At 45.2% G+C, this 23,403-nt stretch overlaps 1 protein-coding gene across 1 annotated transcript in view; it reads right to left on the bottom strand.

The window, feature by feature from the left end:
- Positions 1-23,403, bottom strand: part of PDILT (protein disulfide isomerase like, testis expressed) — a 43,360-nt gene that overhangs the window by 6,000 nt on the left and 13,957 nt on the right. Inside the window, exons 3-8 of the mRNA XM_035029518.1 lie at positions 15,073-15,279; positions 9,134-9,267; positions 8,090-8,227; positions 5,079-5,189; positions 4,871-4,996; positions 1,926-2,123 (exon numbers count right to left, since the gene is read on the bottom strand). Of these exons, the coding sequence (XP_034885409.1) occupies positions 1,926-2,123; positions 4,871-4,996; positions 5,079-5,189; positions 8,090-8,227; positions 9,134-9,267; positions 15,073-15,279 (914 nt within the window). The remainder of the gene's footprint in view (positions 1-1,925; positions 2,124-4,870; positions 4,997-5,078; positions 5,190-8,089; positions 8,228-9,133; positions 9,268-15,072; positions 15,280-23,403) is intronic.

Raw genomic sequence — 23,403 nt, 5'->3', positions numbered from 1 at the left:
TCTTCAACCATACTGATCTTCTGTTTACCCAAAGGGCTAGCCTTCTTCCACCTCAGGCTTTTGTTTATGCCATTCCTCTGCCTGGAGGGCCTTCCCCACTCCTCATTCCTGCTCTCTGTTCTTTATCCAGTTAACTCAGATTTACAATAATACTTCCCTCATCCCCACACCAGCCTCTAGAAGGGAAGATTCTTTCTGAGGGAGCATAAAGGAGGGTGGAGGCTGGGCATGGGAGATGGGAAATGATGGAAATTAGAAATGGGCCAGATCAGGCATGTGACATCTTGTAAGTCATGTGAAGTGTCATCTCTATTGCAAGAGCATGGGAGGAGGAGACAGACACCTCCTGAGGTAGAGCTCCAGGTAGGTTTGTAGATGTGGTGATGGAAAATGAGGGGCCCCTGTCTTAATGATACATGGTCTTGTACTCAGCTGAGACTGGAATAGGAATGGGGTATGAGGACAAAGACTCAGAGATTCAGAGAATGAACACACTAAGAGAAATTTATACAGAAATGTCAGGACATTTCAGAGAGCCCATGGGAGGTTTGTGATTCTATGAGGCCAGCCTGCCTCATGGTAGTGTTCTTTTTCTCCAGCATTGGCCTGGAAGAAGTAGGGACATTAAGTCAGTTCAACCAGAGTTGTGGTTTTGCCTTGTAAATTCTACAGGGTGTAAAGAAGGTAGAAGGTGGATAAAGGAATAAGGAAGTTAAGGGAATCATCAGCAGAGTTGTGAACCGTGGAATCCCAAGTTCATGAAGGAAGGCAGAAAAGAGATTGTGAAAGGGGATCAGGAGATTGGAGGCCATGAGAAGGGCAAAGAATTGTAGCAATGTGGATATTAGAAAAAAGAATTAAGAAGATGGGAAGCTTGAAGTCAGATTTTCAGAGGGGCTGCCATCTCTAGTGTGTGGCCACAGAGCAGGTGGCTGGGATGGCATGGACACACCAATTATGAGAAAAGAGAGAGACCAGGGTTTTGGATACTGGCATCTCTGGAAATGATGGCAGAGAAGAGATGGAGGGCAAGTCTGCAATGAGGAACTTAAGTCCCCCGACAGTGAAAGGGACAGGACTAGAGGACAGAAATGGAGGGAGGGAGCAGGCGATCTAAAGTCCAAATGCATGGGATCTGGGGTTTTGAAGGGAGGAGGAGGAGAAATGACATGGAAGATACCAGCCTCACCACCTGGCCTGTGATGATGTTGTGCATCAGAGAAAAAATGGCTTTCACTTGAGAAGGAGTATCTGTACAGGAATGGACAGAAGGTAATGGGAATCCTCAGAGGGAAGGTGACCAAATATTCTGATTTGCTTGGAAAGTTCCAATTTATTCCTGTTGTTCCAGAATACTTTTAAAGAATGCACCCCCCCCCCCATTAGTCTCAAAAGTGGTCCCATTTGGAAAATAAAAAATATGGCCATCTAATTCAGCAGGGTGACTGGGGGACATTATAAGTGCTACATGAACAGGAGATACTGTGTTATGTCTGATCCTTCTACAGCCTCTCCTCCCTTTTAGCAAAACAGGCTCCTTTCTAATCTCCCAATAAGAGGTACATGAAACCTTTGAGGCTAAATCCTGATTGCTTAATACCTCACCACCCTATCTCCTCTCCCCAAAAATCTATCTATCCTTCAAAGGAAGGAGGAAAAGTGTCTTCTTTCAGAGAATGTTGGCCCTGGGAGCTCCTGCATTTCAGTTGGGAGTTCCTGCAAAGGAAATGCCTTTCAAAATAAAGAATTAATGGTGGAATTATAGGGTCAAGACAGGTCAAACGTTGAAAAAATTGGAGATGGAGAGATATAGGTATTTCCCCACTTTGAACCATGAGATTCTGCCTCCCCATTCAGATGACCAAAGCCAGCAAAATTATGAAATTTTGAGGTTCTGAGTAAACTTTGTCTAAAAACAAACGTACCTTGGCACTTCTATTCAGGAAGCTGCGGCCAAATTTCTTGAGATTTTCATAGGTTATCTCCTCATAAGGCATTTTGTACCTTGCATCAGAGCTTAAGTTTAGGATTTGGACACATGGCATATTAACCTCTGTAATCCTGAAGTATTTGAAGATATTTCCGTTTCTGCGTTCATCTGCATCCACAAAGATGAAAAGGATCTACCAAATAAAATAAAACCTGAGTCTCTCTGGGATTGGAGGTCATGAAAAGGGTAAAGATTGAAATTAGCTAAGGAATCCCTTACTGAGGGAGAGAAACTTGGGAAACCTTGGGAGAGCACTAAGGGAATGCGAATAGCAGGGTCTATGGCTATTTGCATTTGAAAGACAGAACAAAGAGGCTCCTTTCCATCAGGTAGGGGCAGCCCTGTGCCCCAGGGCACAGACAGGGATTGGCCACCAGCCTGGTTTCACCATCCTTGTGCAGGGTACCATCCACACAACCACAGGAAGTCAGGAGGTGTCCTGAGCTTTCATCAAGGTCCTTGGGCAAAACAGTAACAGACCCTCTCTGTGCCTGTTTCCTTACCTGTAATGTGGTGATTATAAGAGTATCCACCTTATAGGGTCGCTGAGAGAATTAAACAGGACAATGTGTATAAAGGCTTGGTTCAGTAACTGGGAGGTAAAAATGCTCAATACATGTCAGCTCATTATTATTCTAGATTATTCTTCTGTCAAGGAAATTCATGACTTCATTCACTCATCATTCAACAAATATTCGCAGAGTGCCTACTAGGCATTTTGCTAAGCACTGGGGATATAAACTGCCCAAGGCAGATAAGATCTGCCCTCATGGAGTTTATATTCTAGTGGAAAAGACAGGCAACAAAGGAGTAAAAAATTAATAAATTCAGATAGCAATGAGTGTCAATTAGACAGTAAAACAGAGCACCATGATAGAGAATGACCATACAGGTGGAGTGAGGTCAGAGCCCGTTGTTAGGTAGGAAGGTCAGGAGTATCTGAGGAGGTGACATTTTAGCTGGGACCTGGGTGATGAGGTAACAAGTCAGGGGAACATGAATCAGGCAGTGGAAACTGTCAATGCTTAGAATCTGCATCCACAGATTCTAAGGAAAGACCAGTGTGGCTTCAGCACCATGAGGGAGAATCAAGGGCGACAAAGTTAGAGATGTGTGAGATGAGATCAGAGCTCCAGTAAGGAGGCTGGCTTTTATCTGAATAAGATGGAAGACCACTAAAGAATAGTGAGAGCCAGAAAGTGCTACGATAATTTTTAAAAGATGACTCTGGTTACAGAGAAGAAGCAAGAGGGGAAGCAGGGAGGCCACAGCAAACACTGATACTCTCAGGTCATTCATCTGTCGAAATATTAAGGGCCCTATTATGTGCCCAATGCTCCTCCCTCTGCTGTGGAGTGGAAAACAAAGCAAAGCATTAGAACCGTCCTTGTATACTTTCAACTAGTATTGACTAGCCATGAACAAGATAAGATATAGGGGAATGACCTGTCTGAATAATATTCATCCATTTATCTTTGGCTCTAAAATTGATTACAATCAAATGGCATTCAGGAAGGTAGATAGTTGGGGTAAAGGCTATTTTAGAACCTTATCTCACAATGTATGCCCAAACAAACTCCACCTAGATTAAAGAGTTAAATAAAAAAATAATAATCTGGAAGAAATATGTCTCCATATTGACTACTATAAGAGAAATAGACGGAAGCAATCAGATCGTGATCAGCTGAATTACATCAAAAATTTAAAATTGAATAAACCAGGAAATTTATTTACAAGAGGTATTTCTGTAATTGGAACAAACTCCCTGGAGAATAGTGTGGTGGGATGTAGCACGAACATTAACTATGTTCACACCCTAGTGGCTTTACTGTGTGTTTATTTTGGGTTTCAAAGTTTTTAATTGTTTCATTTGAATTTTAGAGTAATTTTCATCAAAAGGAAAATAATCTGCCATTACTGTACTTTTTACAAAAAATAAAGAGAAAAGTGAAGTAAATTCCCCCCATAGTCCAGGTGGTGGTACATATAGGATAGGTATGGTGCTTGAGAAAAACAGATTTGTTTCTAACGGTGATAGCACTGTTCACTGTACATTTGCTCATTGCTTTACCTGTGACACCTCTACTTCTTCCATGAAGTTCTCCATTTTACACTGAAACTCAGTGGCTAAGAAACTCACGAACAAAATGGCTTCTAAGAGGAAGAGAATTTGAACCAGGTCTGTGCAATGCTAAAGCCTTTTGTCTCAGCAGTTACTCATCAGACAACCTGTGCTGCTTCATACCTGCAGGCTGTTCAGACTCCTTGACCTCAGGCAGGGGTGTTCTCGCCTCCCCCTCACGTCCAGGCCAAAGACCACCCATACTACAGCCCCTCACTCCTGCTAGATCATCGTCCATCAAGAAAGCAGCCAAACTATCCATGTTCCCATAGTAGACTTTTCAAAAAGATGAGGAAAGGGGCGCTTGGGTGGCTCAGTCGTTAAGCATCTGCCTTCGGCTCAGGTCATGATCCCAGGGTCCTGGGATCAGCCCCGCATCGAGCTCCCTGCTCAGTGAGAAGCCTGCTTCTCCCTCTCCCACTCCCCCTGCTTGTGTTCCCTCTCTTGCTGTGTCTCTCTCTGTCAAATAAATAAGATCTTAAAAAACAAACAAAAAACCCAAAGAGATGAGGAAAGAAGAAGCATAGGTATGGCAAAAAAAAAGGAAGAGACACTGGGCAGGAAGAAGGGAGGAAGCCTGGTTTAAAATTAAGTAGGAAATAATATGTAGCATCAATATGCAAATAAGGAAACTGGTATGCAAATGGATATACAAATCATCCTGGGCTCGATTTACAATCAGCAGGGCAGGCAAATGACATTAGCGTCTGTGGGTCCTGGATACCCATCCAACAAGGGCAATAGCACTTTCCACAAACCTTGTTTGTAAATTCCTTTGATGCCAACTTATAATGCTGCATTATCATACCAAATGACTCCGAGCTTTTGGAGGCGAAGAGCAGCATGTGATTCAGGATGTGCAATTCATAAATCAGGTCCTTGTTCTGAAATTACCAGGGAAACAGGTCATCCATGCACACAGCTGCCCCACCTACCCTTCTCCCAGGGACCCTTTGGCTCACTGACCTCGGTGTTGTATTCAATAACAAAATCTGTGAGGTGCTCTTTTATGACTTGATTGAGGACATGTTTGTTGGTAATGTCATTAATAAGCTCCTCGCGTTTCACAATTTTTCCCTTGGACAAAAGGAGAAAAGTATTGGAGGGTAGTAGCTTCCATAATGTAGACACTTAATAAATATAAATAGCACAATTTTCCCCATGGACAAAAGGAGAACACCATAGTGACGAGTGTAATCCATAATCTAGGTACTTGGTAAATATGAACAGCCTGGCGGATTAGCCTGTGAGTGAAATATGGGTCTGTGGCAGCTGTGAAAATCTCCAATCTACAAAGCAGGGAGTATGGTCAATGGGTAGCCAGTTGCTTCGTTTTGAAATCCATCCAAATAGTTGTGCTGATGCAGTTTCTTACACACTGCTCCTAACCAATGACCCTGTGTCAGTGATACTAAGGCAAGCCCATTTCTGGGAGATGCAGGACTTCTCTGGTAGGTGACGTTGACCAGCTTTCTTAGAACTTCTCTGCAGGCAGGGGACCTTCCTTCCTTCCAAAGGGTCAGACCTACATAGTGGCCTGATGAGTCTCCCCCAGCTCCCTCTGTTTCCTTTCACAAGCATTCCCCCTAATCTTTTGCATGTCTAATCCTGCTTGATGACTGCTTCTCAGAAGGACTGGGATTAACACAGGGAAGGAAATAATTCTCTGTAGCTCGGGATCAAAATCTGTGGGAGAAGGAGAACAAAGACGTAGCTCTCTCCGGCTGATTTCTCCCTATGCTGTCTGTTTCTCTTCACCTTCACAGAGCCTACCCTCTAGTCCAAACCTCTTTCCTGGACTCCTGCAAAATCTGCCTAATGGTCTTCCAGTTTCTCCCCTTGTTTCCCTCCAACCCACCCCCCACCTTTAGCCAGAGTGATGCTCTTAGAAAGCAACTCATGTCATTGTCTTGCTCAAATACTTCATAGCCCCTGTTGTCCTTTGGACAAAGCTGAAACTCTTTTCTGGTCATGACAATAGTCTGATAATGTTAATCCGACTTATGGAGAGCTCATATTGTACCAACCACAGTTCTAAATATGTTATATGCAAGAACTCATTTAATCCTCATAATATTCCACTGAGTTATGAATCATTATTTCTCGCATTATACAGTTGAGGACATCAAGGCACAGAAAAGTGAAGTGACTTGCCCAAGGTTGCTAAGTGAGTGAGAGGGGGAGCCAAGATTCCAACCCAGTGGTCTGACTCTAGAGCTCATGCTCTTAACCATTAAAATAGACTGACTCTGTCCTAAGTGCATTTTTCAAGTTTGCTCTTTGGTTTTTGATATTGTGATGAGGTTTATTCTGTGGAACTTTTAACTTTTTATGTGGTCCAAATTTATCAGTATTTCTTTTCATAGTTTCTGGGGTTTTTGTCATGCTTTATAAAAGGACTTTCCAGTTCCAAGTTTAGAAAGCAAAGTCCCCTGTTGTTTCTTTGTTATATTTTTAAATCGGAAATCAGTCTTCGATTCAACTCTGTGGAAGGAGGATATATCGATTTAGCTTTATTTTTTTTTTTTCTAGATGGCTACCCAATCCTCTCAACACTAGTCTTTGAATAACATATTTTCCCTACTGATCTAAAATATCATCTTTATCATATACTAGATTTCCATATGTATTTGGATCTCCTTTGGGACTCTGTGCTGTCCCATTCCCAGACACAAATCAGGTTAATTTATTCTCAACTTAAAACCTTATAATTAATTCTAAGAGCCCAAGTAAAAATGAAGTGGTTCACAGTCTTAAGCAGGTCTGGGTATCACTTTACCCACCTCCTATGTGGCCCTGGGCAAGTAACCTAACCTCTCTAAGCCATATCTATAAATAACATGATTATTGTAAGGATTTGGCTTTGTGTGGTGAGGGAGTAAGGCATGTTCCAGGAACCAGCCTACAGTTTCTAGAGTACACTGTTCAATAGAACTTTCTGTGATGATGGAAATGCTCTGTAAATCTATGCTGTCCAATATAGTAGCCACTATCCACATGTAGCTAGTTTGATTGAGGAGCTAAAATGTTAATTTAATTAGTTTTAATGTAAATAGTCATATGTGACTAGTAGCTGCCCTATTAGACAGCTCGGATGATCTATTCTCAGATCCCAGAGAGGGAGAGAAGGAAGAAGTGTAATAGAGGCTAGACTGAGGAAGGCCTTGTGGGCCTTGTTAGGGACTTGAGTCTTTATCCTAAGAATAATAGGAAGCCATTAAAGGGCTTTTGGTGGGAAGGAGGTAGGTGGCCATCACTTTTGAGTTTTGGAAAGATTACTCTTTAGGGGATAAGAGAGAATGTGGTAGACCAGTTGGGTAGATGTTGCATTAAGCTATGGGAGATGATGGTCACTTGACTTAGGATGGTAGCAGGAGAAATAGACTCAAGGATAGTTTGGATTTAAAACCAATAGGTTTGGGGTGATGGACTGGTTGTGAAGGATGGAGAAGAGGGAGGGGTTAGTATAATGGTATTCTGGCTTTGCTCAGATGGGACATTGGAGAAATGATGACACCATTCATTGAGAGAAAAAGAAAAAACACTGAAAGAGGATTTGGAGGGGAGGTTATGATGTTAGGCTTGGTCATGTTGAGACATCTGTAATGGATATGAAAGTCTGGAGATAGAGCAGTCTGGCTGGAAATGGGAGATTTGTAAGTCATGGGTGTATGGGTGGTAATTGCTGATGGAGGGTGGGTGAGAGAGCAGGGACCAGAAGAAAACACAGGGCAGAGGACTGAGCCTTAATGAATGGCATTTACTGGTTCAGAAAAGGAGGAGGAGCTAACAATGGAAGATGTCTAGAAAGGCCAGAGAAACTCTGGGAGACTGTGATCTCACAAAAGCTGCCTAGTCCAATGCCACTTAGCTCACAAGTGGCAGAACCAGAATTTGTACCCAAAGCCTGTAGATACATGCATAGTCCACTATTTTGAGCTGGAGAGCCTTCACTAGCAATAAAATCCAAGTCTTACCTTTTTGAACACCAGAACACTGTCAAGGATGACGTGGAAACGTCCAATAGCATTGCTAATTGATATCACTCCAAACGTTAGTTCTGGGAAGTCTTTGATCATATCATAGAACAACTCTGCTACTTCGTCCTCTAAATCCTGTTTGGGGAAGGATGTTTGGTGAGGTTTTGGTAGAAAGCAAAACGTCTGGCTTATTTAAGGTCAAGGTGGAAATGGTGACCAATTTATCTCCTCACCTTTCCAAGTTCTAGGGTTTTCCTGGGTTCCCTAAGTCCCCTTTCATGAATGTTACATACTCAGAATACTTCTGTGGCTATGACTAAAGCCAAAATAGGCAAATCCACAGAGATTAATGAAAAGAATTGATAAATCCAACTCTTTCCAAGTATCTAGAGTAAGGCTGTTCTAACACACAGGTTGAGACTTTTAAACATTTATTCCTTAATTGCTTTCAGAAAAGGCAGCTGGTTTGACCACATGGATCACCAAATATAAACTTGGTATCAAGATATGGCTGTAGTCACAGCCTTCATTCTATAACTTGAAAGAAAATTGGGGCTGTCAAAAAGTGAGATGAGACAGAAAGAGGTACATACACTCCCTGTGTAAAAATATAATGCCAAAGTTCTGACTTCCGCTGGGGGAAGGGAGGAGCCGTCCAAGTTACAGGAAATGAGTAAAGATATATAAGAAACTCATTCTCCACAAGGAAAAGCGATTTGCAAATTATTTATTATTCAGCGATATTTTAAATGGACCTCCACAAGATCAGTTATACTATCAAAACCAATTTAATAAACGTCAATCTCCTCTCCTCTCTCTGCATTCCTGTCCACCTTTCTGGTTAGCTTCTCCTACCACGTCACCTTCCATTCTTTTCCTTCTTCATTTTAACACTGCATTTACTTGGAAAACCAGCTCATTGGAAAAGGAAGAATGGGTATGGTATTAACCCAAATGAAGACCTCTCCTTACCCCACCCCCACCCAGACACAGGACTCCTCACCAGTCAAAAAGCCACCTCCCACCTCTTGACCCCAGTACCTGGAAGAAGCCAATGATGACCAAAGGCCTAGAGTTCACAAACTCTACCACCTGCTGGGTGTTATTGAACAAAAATGCTTTCTGGCTAATTTGTCTTCTCAGCCAAACGACCAAGGCAGTAGATTCAACCACTCCTAGAGAGAGAGAGACAGTTAAATGGATCCCATAGCAGTTTCCTCTTGAATTGGACCAAGGCCTGTTTTCTCCAAGTTTAATGAGCAGAAGCCTCTGGTCTTGGGTTCCCACCCATTGAAGGCCAAGGTCAGTCCTTCCACTCCTTCCCGCTCCAGCCCCAAGGCATGAACATTAACAGCAGCAGCTAATTTCACGGACCACTTACCAAGGACAAGGCATTGTGCTAAGCCATTTGCATATATTACATCCCTGCAACAACCCTACCCTATGGGATATTCTTATTCTCCCCATTTTGCAGATGAGGAAATTGAGGTTAGACTTGCCAATAGCCACCCACTAGTGAACCTCGGAATTAAACCCAGAAGGAAGCATGCTCAGTCTTCTTATCTACCCCTTCCAAAGTGACAGGAAGGTGGATTTATTTTAAAAAATATAAATGGATGAAATGTAAATAAAAATACCAGCTAGCTCTGTGACCTTGGGGAAATTCCATTATCGCCTGTTATTATCCTGCTTCCAGTTCCTCAGCTGAGATGCAGATGTCCACTAAGGTCATAGATCCCGACTTCCATTTCTCAGCTATCATATGGGAGGTGCCAAGCACACAAAAATCTTAGCTTTTAAAATTGGGAAAGATATACCATATCTGGGGAGATGTAACAGTGTGCTAGAATTACATTAGGCTACAGATGGACATGTGTTTGTTAGGATCATCAATTCCACATGATGGTAGATAATGTAAAATATTATTTTCTATCAAAGACTGCTATAGAATAGAATGGAGGATTTAAACTGAATTTTTGAGATAAAGCAATGTTTATTGTGAGTAGCTTTGGACTACATCTATAGGACTTTATTCCTTCATTCATCATTCATTCCTTCACTCATTCACTCATTTGACAAATATGTACTGAGTACCTATTATGTTATCAAGTACTGTGCTTGGTCCTGGGGATATAATGGTGAGCAGAAGCAAACACAGTCCCACTGTTTTGCAGCTCTCATTCTTTTGAGTAGGACAGCTGTCAAGTAATTACACAAACAAGTATATAATCACACCCAAAGTAAGTATTCAAAAGCAAAGTTCAATGAGCCTGTAGCAAAGATACGTGACCTAGACTCTGAAGGCAAGGAGGGCTTCCTGGAGGAGATCACTTATGAGCTGAATACTGAAGGATGCATAGGAGTTAATAAGTAGGCAACAATAAGAAGAACGGAATTGAAGAAGGAAGGAGAGCGAAAGGCTTCCAGGCAGAGCAAGCAGCCTGTGCAGGACAAATTGCTGCATGGGGCTTGATGAATGAGAGTGGGTAAATCGACTGCAAAGGACTCTATTTTCAGTGTCTTTGCTTACACTTCCTAAGAACTTAATAAGGCCATTTAAAAAACTTATAATGAGGGGTGCCTGGGTGAAGGTGTCTGCCTTCAGCTCAGGTCATGACCCCAGGACCCTGGGATCGAGCCCCACATTGTGCTCCCTGCTCAGTGGGGAGTCTGCTTCTCCCTCTGCCTGCCGCTCCTCCTGCTTGTGCTCGCTCTCTCTCTCACTCTCACTCTCTATCTCAAATAAATAAATAAATAAAATCTTTTAAAAATAAAAAACTTACAATGAAGTATATTTGCATACAGAAAGGTGTACAAATTATAATGTATAGTTTGGTGAATTTTTGCAGAATGAACACACCTGAGTACCAACCAGATCAAAAGAGACCATTACCAGGCTCTTAGAAGTCCCATTGTGCCCCCTGCCAGCCCCTCACCCACCCCTACCTGAGTGTAACCACTCTTCTGACTTCTAACAGCAGGCATTAGTCTGCCTGCTCTTGAACTTCACACAAGTGGAATCACACAGTATTTGTTTTGGGGTCTGGCTTTGTTACGTTTGTGAGATTCATCCATATTGTTGCATGTGCTGTGTAGCATTCTGTCGTGTGAATATTCTATAATTTACTTATCCATCCTCTGTTGGTGAGCATTTGGGTTGTTTCCAGTTTGGGACTATTAAGAATTAATTTTCGTGCATGTCTCTGGGGGCACGTTGGATGCATTTCTGTTGGGTACATGCCCAGGAGTAGAATTTCTGGTCATAGGGATGCTGCATTCAGCTTTAGTAGATACCGATCAGGCCATCTTAAAAGCCACAATGAGTCAGGCCCATAGAAGTTCATAGAAGGATGATGTCCTGGCCTCAAGGGACAGAGAGGGGTGGGGGAAGCTTCATGCCACCCCCAGACCACAGCACTCCACCCTGCTGCAGTCCCCCTCTCCTCCTGGATTCAGCCCCAAAGCTGAGTTTCTATTTTCAGTGTTCCCAGCCATCTTTCAGGAAGAAACAAGCACATAGCAGGGAAACAGTTTCTCTTATAGGCATTTGTCTGAAAAAAAAATTGTAAGTGTTCTGGAAGGAACAGGTTCCAAAGTCCTGAAAATACTAAAAAAGGTGAACAAAACTCCTCCAAATGCATTTGAATTTCAGGTCATCAGAACCATCACTCTGATCTCATTTTGTGCCACTTCTCCTGTGGTCCACAATGCAGCCACACCCCCATCCTCCAGCACACCGGGCTTTGGTGTCTGCCAGTCCCTCTGCCTGAGCTACCTTTTCCTCAGCGGTCAGGGCAACTCCTCTGGCTTATTTAGTTTGAGGTTTGGACTTTTCTTACCACCACCACCCCCCTCCCATCAATCCTATCATTCTCTAGTTTATGACCTGTTGCATTTTCTTCACTGAATCTTTTTCTGAAATTATGATTTTTGGCTAGCTTGTTCACTAGCTCCTGTAATGTCTGGCTCATACTAGGTGCTCAAGAAATAATTATAGGATGAATGAGGTGGATGAATCATATCATAAGCTGGCTTGAAGGAACTTGATCTTGGGCCATCTTCTCTGGGATGTCTGAGCTCTCTTTGCCCCTCTGAACCCCGTGGGGCTGAGGTAGCTCTGAATTTGACAAATAATTTGTTCCTGAATGCCTGCAGATTGGTCACTGCCCCTGTTGGGCAGGTGTCTCCCCTGGCACTTGGCTCTGAGCCAGAGGACGCGGTAACAACTGAGGTGTGAACGCTATGTCAATGATTGACTGGGGCTGTCTCTCCACTGCATATTTCCAAGCACAAGCTGGGAATGCATCATTAACTGAGGCCCTGGAGCCAACCTGAGTTTCCCTCCCTCCAGAGAGAGGGGCATGACCAAGTTTCCCATCATCAGTCCTTGGGAGACTAGAGGAGAATCAGAACTCTAGCTTTGACCCAACAAGGACTAAACCCTACTTGCCTCCTGGGAAGGTTTTCATAAAAGCTGGTGCAGGGGACCAGTAAAGCTCTGTCGCCCCTCTTAGCTCAGGGAAGCCCTGTCAAGTTGGCAGAACTGGCATTATTCTCCTGTTTAGGAAATGAGAAATTGGAAGGCTGGCTCAAATTCTGATAACTAGTGTTTGTCCTAAATCCAGGCCCTGGCTCCCTCCCAGCACCCCATTGCCTCTCTCCCTGGTTGGAGGTAACACTGAAGAGGAGGAGGGATGGGCAAGCCTAGTAGAAATATGGGCTGGTTCCTTACCCCAAGTCTGCCTGCAGTGGGTCCTTGCAGTTCCATCCCATTCAAACTCAGAAACTATTCATGAAGAACCTAAGTGTTCCAGGCACTGCACAAGGGTCAGAAAACTCATAGTTTGATAATAACAAGAGCCACTTTGGCCATTTATTTTGAGTGCAGCACAATGTAGAGCAGGGGTTGGTCAATGACAGCCCATGGGCCAATTTTGACCTGACAGTTGACCTTATAAATAAAGTTTTATTGACACCCATTGGTTTATGTGGGACTGCTTTTCCACTGTATCAGCAGAGTTAAGTAGTTGGGAAAGAGATAGCTTGGCTTTAAGCCCTAAAATATTTATTATCTGGCCCTTTGCAGAAAACACTTGTGGGTCGCAGTGCTTATTAGCTGGGGGGCCTCGAGGAAGTTGTTCCATCTCTCTCTGCAGGTTCCCATCTGTAAAAGCACCTGCCACGCTGGGTTGTTGTGACATATGTAAAGGGGCCCAGAAGAGTGATGGAGCACAGTGAATGGTTCAGATCCATGTCAGGGCTTGTGCCTTACAGACTGGTTTCACCTCGTCAGTAACCCTAGGAGGGAGATATTTCCACCATCTCCATTTCACAGAGGAGAAAAATAAGATTTGACAAGAGGGAAGCGATGGTCCTTCCTTCAGGCATGTGGTAAGGATATAAAGCCAGGTGGTGTCTGCCAGTTTGGGCAGCCTCTTCCGAGGACCCAGGAGAAGAAGTGACATTGGCTCCTGCCCTGTGCTCTCACTAGACAACAAAGAACAGAATCAGTTCTGTGAAATGAGGGCCTTGAGGGGGAAGCATAGGTGCTGTGGGACTCCAGAGGAGGGCTGGCACCCTGATCTGGGCAGTCAAAGGGGACTTGCTGGAGGAGGCGGTGATGCAGCTTTCCTGCATTGCAGAGGTGGTCCCGGGCACTGGCTCCTACCAAAAGGGGCTCAGACAGTCTGGAAGTTGCCACATTGTCACCTTTATTGCCTCAAAGATGAGTCAGACCTCACGTCCCCTCCCCCCCCCCCGCCCCCAGGCCACCATTGTCCCACAAGCCCCTTGGGAGCCACTGCACTGCCTGGTTTTGTACGTAATCCGCCTTGAAGTTGGCACTTTTGCGGCTCCTTCCCCTGCAAGTCTGGCCTGTGTCTCATGCCCCCTTGTGTCCACTATGAGAACTGCAGCCCCTGCAGGTGGTAGCTCACTCTGGACCCTTTAGTTTTTGCAACAAAACTCAAACAGGCTTATTGCAGACTTGCTAAATGCCAGACCCTGCAAAAGACTATCTCAGTTTCCTGATTCAGTCATTCACACATATAATGGGAACATTCTACTAGCATAGAACAGGCTGTAATAGGCACATCGGCATTTGTCAGTTTCGTTCCATCCGTGCATCAGTTTTACACACATTTATGCATTTGTATACCTAGCATTTTTAAAAATTAGGACCTACCATGTGCCACACTGAGTCACATAATTCTTCAAGCATTCTTGACACCGAGATAGGGCCTGACACAGGGTAGTTTCTCAATAAAAGCATTGAATAAGTGAATGAATGAGTTAATGAATGAAATGGATGATGATAAAGCTCAAGTGTTTGGTAGTCACCCTGTCCCAGATCTGTTTCATCATCTCCCAGTGTCCCTTTTCTTGGCCTGCGACCCTGTCAAAACCATTCTAAAGTAGAAGATTGGGGCAGGAGGTAGGAGGTGGAGTTAGGAACTCACTCTCTGGTCTCTGGCAGTTTGTGAGGCATGCATCTCACTATCCCACCTCATGGTGTTTCTGAGGCCCACTAACTGAGATGCAAGCTGTGGTGGAGGCAGCTGTGTGTTCACCAAAATTTTATTTTCCTTATGGACACAGATCAGGGCCATATTGCTCAGCCTTTCAGTTGAGTGGGGCCATGTAACAGAATTTTGGTCATTGGAATGAGATGTGATGTTTGCCACTTCCAAGCCTGGGTCATGAGCACCACCAATGGTGATCCTCTACCTCCTTGACCCAACTGCTGGCTAGATACAGAGAAAATGGCAGGGGGCTCAGAGGCCCTAAGGGAGGGCAGAGCCACAAGCTGGAAGGAACCTGGGTCCTTGAAAGATTGTGTGGAGCTGAGCCACCCACCTCCACCCTCTGGCTGCCAGCTGGGCTCTACATGAGCAAGAAATAAACTCGTAATTCTATTACACCACTGAAATGCTGGTGTTTGTTTCCAGAGCTAGCACTGCCTTGACACACAGGGCTGTTACCTTTGCAACTGATGGGTTCCGACCTGTTGCCCTCAAAAAACAGCTTCAACTCTGGGGCCTTCTTAACGTCAAACTCCTTCTGAAGTTCCTTCTCCACCGTGATGTCCACTTTGCCAAAGCCGAGCCCGTTCTTGCCTTTGCCCACGACTTCCACAGCTTTGCCCAGTTCCTCAGCCAGGTTCCTGGATTGCTTGGAGGATGGGTTGTCTGAAAGAGCCAGTATAAATCAGAACTTGGTAGAGCCTCTCCCGCTCCCCAACTCCCGAGAAGGAGGCTGGGTTTCACCCTCTTAGCTCCCAGGCCTTCTTCGTGCTCTGCTGTACTAGGTAGATTTTCAGAAATGTGGCAGGATGGGAGGCACATGTTTCATGAAATTTGCCATTTGGGAGGCACATCAGGGTTCTTTGGGCTCAGGAACACTGGAAGCAATACAACTTTGGGCAACTCACTCCAACTCTGTGAGTCCCACTTTCCTCATGGGTAAAATGAGAAAAATAGTATCGACTATCCCATAGAGTTCTCAGCCAAGTAAGACTTATTTAACAATCAGTTATACAGTGCTTATTAATTTCTAAGACTTTCCATGGATTGAGCCATCTAATCCTCTCAGCACCCCTATGGGGTAGGTATGGTTATTATCTCAATTTTATAGATGAGGAAACTGATGGGAAGGCAAATGTCCTACTTGCCCAGGGCCCTGTGGCAGTGAGAGATAATAGCCAGGATCTGGAACCACTCAATCGGCTCTCTACCCAGCACTGGTGTGTCAAATCTTCAGCACAGTGCCTGGCACATGATAAGGACATAATGCATTCTTATTACTGCTGTTATTATTATTGTACAACTTCTATGGTCAGAAGTCAGAGGAGAAAGAATGAGGGAGTATGCGCGCCATCTGGTGGAAAGTTCCAGAGTTACAGGCCAAATTGAGCCACTCCCGTTACCCTGTAGCATGAATACATGAGGGGACTCTCAAGTAAGGAAGGTCAGGTGTGAGAAGCGGTTACGATGCCCCCCCCACTGTGAGCCTGCCCCCCCCCCCTTGGGGTAACTGGTGTCAAAGAGACCTCACACAGTCGATTAGGATTCATTGGCCCCTCATATTGCTGGGCAGTGAGGTGGGGGTTACAAGTGGGGAGCCCCTATCTGGAAAACGGCCTCAGGGAGCTGGCGTGGGATTCCTGGCCTAAATGAGAGAGGACTAAAAGGCACTCACATTTGCCTTCCTTCTTCCTGATAACACTGAGAGATTGCAGGCCCCTCACCGCCCTGATGTCTGCAGCAGGTGGGCCAAGCCAGGGCCCGGAGTCACTGATTCCCTTTCAAGTCAGAACGCATGCCCTGTGCCAGTCCCCACCCCTCCGCCCTGTCCATCTGGAGTGCACTTGGAGAAGGTTCAAATCACTTCCCCTTCCTGGGCAATTTCCAAGTTCCAACAGAGAGGGCTTTTGTAAAGCAAAAGCCAGAAAGCCAGCTCCAGGACAGCTGGTACATGCCCCACTGCCAGTCAGCACACCTGCTCCTGCGATGGAGCCCAAAAGTGAATGATTGTTTTCATTAAATTCCCAATCAATGCACAGGAAGTGGGACTTTTTGCCTCCCCACCACCTGCTTTGTCACCATCATTGTCTTTGATACCGCTGACCCATCACCGCCAGCAGCTGCTGGCCCGGTGCCCCTGCTCCAGCCCTCAGGCCTCTCCCCGGGCTTCCTTGTGGATCTGGCCCTGCCTGGCTCAGGGGGTGGCTGATTGACATGGTGTCCAAATCTGAGTCTCTAAGGGCAGCAGCTCCGGGCAAGAAAAACACATGGAATGATTGTCTAAATGGTGGAGCTTGAAGAGGTCCCACACACAGCCCAGTGCTCCGGGGTATCTGGAATGGACGTGAGAGAAACAGTCTGTGATAACAGGAATGCTGGGCTCCTAAAGCTAGCTGGATAGGATCTAACGATAATAGTAATGGCGATTTATCCACGCATCCGTCCATCCATCCATCCATTCATCCGATCATTCATCATTCATTCGACAGATCTTTTCTAGGATCTGCCACGTGCCAGACACGGTTCTGGGTACTGGGGATTTAACAATCAATGGACAAAAATCCCTGTTCTTGTTGGAGAAGACAGAAAGTGAACAAGTATATGCTATCTTAGATGCTAAGTGCTACGGAGACAAAAGAAGCAGAGCTGGATGTTAAAAGTGTCAGGGGGATTGAGTTTAAGTAGGGAGGCTGAAGGAAGCCTCACCAAGAAGAAACATTTTAATAAAGACTGAAGGAGGTGAGGGAGCAGGTTATGTGGGTATGTGGAGGAAGAGAGTTTCCAGGCAGGGGAACCATAAGTGCAAAGGCCCCCGAGGTGGGAGTATGTGCAGCATGTTTGAGGAATGACAAGAAGTGGAGCAGAATGAGGGGCCTGGGGGTCAGATGACATAGGGCCTTGTCGGCCACTGAATAGATTTTGGTCCCTCTCTGAGGAGTGTGGAAAGATACTGGAGGGTTTGGGGCAGAGTTAGATATGATCCTACTTACTTTTTTTTTTTTTAAAGATTTTATTCATTTTTTGACAGAGAGAGACACAGTGAGAGAGGGAACACCAGCAAGGGGAGTGGGAGAGGGAGAAGCAGGCTTCCTGCTGAGCAGGGAGCCCGTTGTGGGGCTCGATCCCAGGACCCTGGGATCATGACCTGAGCTGAAGGCAGACGCTTAACGACTGAGCCACCCAGGTGCCCTGATCCTACTTACTTTTTAACTGGACTGTACTAAATGTTACATGAACATTAGACCAAAGGGGAAAGAGAGTGGATCCAGGGAGACCAGTTGGAGGCCTCTGTAATAATCCAGGTGAGAGATGGTAATAGCTTGAGCCAGGGTAGTGGCAGTGGAGGGAGTGAGAAGTGGTCAGGGTCTGAGAGATTTTGAAGGAGGAGATGACTGGTGATAGATTGGCTAGATGGGAGGAGATGATAGATTGGATGGGGAGTATGAATGAATGAGAGGAGTCAAGGATGACTCTGAGGTCTTGACCGGAGCAGCTGGATGGCTCCTGCGGCTGATGGTGATGATGGTGGTGGTGACAGTAATGATAACAAGGTAACAACAATGACAAGTTATTGAGCACTTACTGTGCCAACCCCGTTGCTATCCTGGTTAATCCTCAGAACAGCCTCTGAGTTATCTACCATTCCAGGTGAGGAATGTTACGGACAAGAAACAGAAGCCCAGAGGTCTTATAGCTAATATGCGGTTAGGCTGAGATTCAACTCCAAGGCTGACTGACTCCCAGATTCACACTCTAACTGACCATATGGGTGAGCTGGTCTAAAAAAGTTTCCTTTTTCCTGGAGGGGAGGGATGGGGGTGGGTTTTCCATCTCCCCTGCTCTGGGGTGGTTTCCATCAGAGCAGAGAGAATCTGTAGAGGCAAATTCACTTTTTATGATTTACAGTCCTGTCTTCTGGTTTCTTTTTAAACCGCTGGGGCTCTGCAAACCCAAGTTTGCAAAGGTGAAATGAATGCCTACACCTCTCAGGTCTTGGTGCCTATGTCCTACCCTGGCCAACCGGAAATGCCAGTTTGGCTGGGGTGTGGAAACAATTCCGATGTACACTGTTGCTTGGGCAGAGTGGAGCCCAGTGGGTTGTGGGTGGGCCGGGAGTCCTCTGCTGTGAGGCGAGAGCTCTTGCAAGTACAGCCTTCCTTGGGTCCTAAGTTCTATCTAGGTAGAGCTCATTGTCTGACTGCCATATGGTATTCAGTGAACTTCATTAGGTTGTCTCATAAAACAGGCAGTTATGGTGGTTTACAGCACCTGTGGCCTAGGCAGGTTGTTTTTTAAACATCTCTGTACCTCTGTTTCCTCATCTGCTGAATGGGGATACTAATTGATCCCACACCTTAAGATGATCCTACATAGTAAGACAGGGTGTGCAAAGCTCTGGCACAGAAGTGCCCCCAAATCGTTAACCATTATGATGGCATAGGTGGAGAACCCTTGATCTTGCCCTGACCAGGTTCTCTCTGTGAAGGGAGGGTCTTAATGGAAATGTCAGGATCCTCTGCAGATATTCTGGTTCTTGGGGAAAGAGAGACAAGGGTGACTAACACCAAGTCATCCAACACAAGCCTGGGCCTATTGTGTGGCTCTCATGTGGGTTTTGGGGTAAGCAAATGGGACCCAGGGTCATATTAGAAGAGGGAATGACTCTCTGAATGTCTACCTGATGTGTAGATGTGTTAATGGCTAATAGACCTAGAATCAATGTTTGCCTGCATCTTTAGTAGATAACCTCACGTTCCCTTTTCTGAGCAGCCAGTGTGAGTCAGGGGAGGGGCTGGTGGACGGGAAAGTGAGACTGTAGGGATTGGAAATTAGCTCTCAGCACAGGGAGCTGGAGTATGCCTTTCTTTAGACATTGGTTCTCAATGGGGGGCATTTGGCCATATCTGGAGACATTTCTGATTGTCACAACTAGAGTGCTACTGACATCTAATGGGTAGAGGTCAGGGATGCCACTAAACATTCTATAATGCATCACACAAGAAAGAATTATCCATCCGGCCAAAGTGTTAATAGCTCTGAGGATGAGAAACCCTACTTTAGACCAAGCTCTAGATCAAGCTTGGAAAAATATTCTGAGAATAATCCTCTACCCATCCCATAGGGCCATTATAGTGTATAGAGGTGCTCGCAGATGATAGGAGCTTTAGGATGGTAACCAATCCCTTCTAGTTCCTCAAGCACTAGCCAACAAATTCCTCTGATCATTGTAATGGCCAGTAAGGCCCTAAAGGACTGTACCTCCTTTCGGATCTTATCTCCCACTTCTCTTCAGCACCTCAGCTTTAGCCATCGTGGCACATTCCCACCCCAGGGCCTTTGCACTTGCTGTTCCCTTTGCCTGAAATGCCCTCCTCCCAGCTATCTGCATAGGTTGCTGCCTTCCTGCCTTCAGGTCCTTGCTGAATTGTCACCTTCCCAGACAACTCTATATAAATTTGCAGCCCCACTTCCACTAACTCTTTGCTCTCTCTGTTGCTCTTCTTTGTTTTTCTCCATAGTGCTTTTAACCCGAAGACATACTACATTCTTTACTTATTTGTTTACCTCAATCTCCCCTCTTTAGGGCATAAGTTCCATGAAGCAAGGATGTCCATCTGTTTCATGCCTAGAAGTCTGACACATAAGAGGTATTCAATAAATATTGAGTGAATGAATGAATAAATGATGAATAAATAAATAACTATTCCAGTTATCAGCACAGTCTTGTAAGATGGATTAAATACCAGGCTTGGTGTCAGACCTGGTCTAAAATTCAGCAAATTTTCCAACCTTTCTGAGAAGTCTTTGCCTCATATGTAAGATGGGGACAGTGAGACCAAGTACAGTGCCTGGAATACAGATGCTCAATAAATGGCCACCATCATCATCATCTTCATCACCATCCTCATCCATATCACCATCTTCATCATCACCATGATTATCATGTAACCTGCTCCCTGGACTCTTGCTGTCTCTTCTTTAGGGGTACTTCTTAAATGACCCTAGAGACAGCTTCTGATATACCTCATTTTGATTTCTCCCACTAAGGGTAGCTTATTCTTTTCTGCTTGCCTCATTCATGCAGAACATTATGGGCCAAAAGAAAGCTCATTTCATTCCGTCATTCATTCAACATCTCATGCATGCCTACCAAGCACAATGCCAGATGTTAGTAATCAAGAGGTGAATGAGATTTGGCCCCTGTCCCCCATGAAGCCCACAAGTTAGAAAGCAGTTTCAATACAGTGTGAGAAGTGCTATGAAAGGGAGGGTACAGAGGGTTGCGTCATCATGGAAGGGCCTGCTAGCTACTGTAGGTGGGAGTAAGGGTGGACACAGCCTCCTGACAAGGTGGCTTCATGAGCTTAAACCTCACAATCGAGGCAAGGAAATGGAGGAGGACACAATGGTCAGAGGGAATTGTAAGTGCAAAGGCCCTGTGGCTTGAGCCAGTGTGACCTATCCAGCAACTACAAATTACTCAGAAGCTAAAGCATAGCTCTCAAGTGAAGTGGGGAAGCTGGCTGAGGCTAGTCCAAGCAGAGGACACTGTAGCCATGTTAAGGAGTTTGGGGTCTTAGAGAATCACTGAGGGTTTTTAATCAGGAAGTGACCCAATCAGACTTGCATTTTAGGAAAAAAATATCTGGGGCGCCTGGGTGGCTCAGTCGGTTAGGCGGCTGCCTTCGGCTCAGGTCATGATCCTGGGGTCCTGGGATTGAGCCCTGCGTCGGGCTCCCTGCTCTGCGGAGAGCCTGCTTCTCCCTCTCCCTCTCCCTCTGCCTGCCGCTCTGCCTATCTGTGCCCTCTATCTCTCTGTCAGATAAATAAAAAAAAAAAAAAGGAAAAAATATCTCTGGGTGTGCTGTAAGGACAGCATTGGAGGGGGTGGGCAGATGCTCTAGGAGGCTGGTGCAGTGTTTCAGGTGGGGAACACTGGCTGGAATGAAGGCAGTGGCAAGGTTGTGGGAAGACTGAAGATTGCAGAGGGCTTTAGGAGGTGGTTTAAACAAGGACCTGGTGATAGGTTAAATGGGACAATAGAGAGGAGTCAAGAATGACCTTGAGATTTCTGATTTTGACATTGGGTAGAGAGAGGTGCTGTCGGTTAAGGCAGGGCATGAGAAAAAGCAAGTTGTAGGGAGCAAATAAAAAATGCTGAGTTCTGTTTTGAACACGTGGCATTGGAGACACGTGAGGAACATGCAAGAGGAAAGGTCCCATCCACCATTGACTCTTGAGCCTGGAGTCCTCAGAGAGCTAAGAAAGTGGGCAGCAGCTAAGGATTTGAGAGTTACTATACAGTATGTTCCTGGGACAATATTGGAAAAATCCTTTTTGTAAAGAGCCTATTTATTCCTAGAAAAAAGAAAACATTTAAAATGCTTTCCCCAAGTGATTAGTTTTTCCAAAGGTCACTTTAGAAGGCCTGCCAGTTTTTGAGAACTCATTTTGATTTAAACATGTATTGGAAGGAATCAGATATTCAAATGTAATGAGCCTGAGTGTCTCTTTTAGATAACAAAATCTCTGCTGGTGTTTACTGCTTTGAAATACCATCCAGTGGGAATGCTTTAAGTTTCAAGTATTCAAATTGGTTGTCATTTAATGTCATTAAAGAATGTAAAATTGGGGGCGCCTGGGTGGCTCAGTTGGTTAAGCAACTGCCTTCGACTCAGGTCATGATCCTGGAGTCCCTGGATTGAGTCCCGCGTCGGGCTCCCTGCTGGGTGGGGAGTCTGCTTCTCCCTCTGACCCTCCTCCCTCTCATATGCTCTCTCTCATTCTCTCTCTCTCAAAAAAAAAAAAAAAAAGAATGTAAAATTGGTTGGCTCTCTCTGTAGCCCCAGATTCAGCGTCAATCCCCAAGTTATGTCAGTTAAAGCCCTAAAGAGCCATGGACTCCCCCTTCTGCCCTGATTAAAACAGTCACTGGGCAGAGATTTGCATTCTCATGCAAACAGGACAGGTTCCTCTGCCTTGTCCACCTGCTGTGCCATTTTTGGAAGGGTAAATGTGTGTTGAGATGTACCTTGTATCATGCAAAGCGTGTGGCTCTAGTTCCTTCAACATCGAGGGTCCAGGATCAGAGATTAGGACCGCAGCAAAAAAAAGAAGATGGATGTCTTCTTCTTGGATGTCTGACCTGTGCTAACCATTAGCTTACAGTTCTACAGTAGGTAGAGTAGAGCTGCAGGGTTCTCAGTTCTTCCCTGAAGGAGACCATGAAACAGATGTGTAAGTGGTGGCCCACGTCCTGGGGTGGATGAGGGATATGGGGAATCGGCTGGAGGAGTCAATCAGCAAAGCAGAAGTGCCTGCCCTGGTCACAGGCTTGTATTAAGAAAATGGCCCAAACCAGATCACCCCTATAAGGTTTTGTTCCATAGGCTTGAAGTAAAATCCAGCATGCACCCTGGCACAGTGAAAGAAACCATTAACAGTCTGGGCTAGATGGAGGTCAGAAGCTTGGAACTATTTTGATGGAATTTTATGCATCAGGCATGCTCTATGTTGGATGGAAGCAAAAATGACCCAATCAGATTTTCCCTTCTGGGAACCATCAAGGTTAAGGGCACAAAAAGAATGTTTTTGTTCCACGTTGCTATGAAGAGGCTGCACAAGCCAGCTGAGGAGGCTCTGGGACCCAGGGCAACCGAGCTGCTGAGGCTGTCACATACCCAAACTCCCCCACTGAAGTAACACCACTCAGAGAGACTACACTAAGAAGAGACTAGGAGACCTGGATTTCAGACGGCGGACACAGACTCAAATGCTACAGGGGCGAGG

This window comes from Mirounga leonina, unplaced genomic scaffold (genome assembly GCF_011800145.1).
Source record: "Mirounga leonina isolate KUSES-001 unplaced genomic scaffold, KU_Mleo_1.0 Mir_250, whole genome shotgun sequence".
NCBI lineage: Eukaryota > Metazoa > Chordata > Mammalia > Carnivora > Phocidae > Mirounga > Mirounga leonina.
Note: the sequence above shows the minus strand (reverse complement) of the source record. Positions and strands in the feature narration are given on the sequence as shown.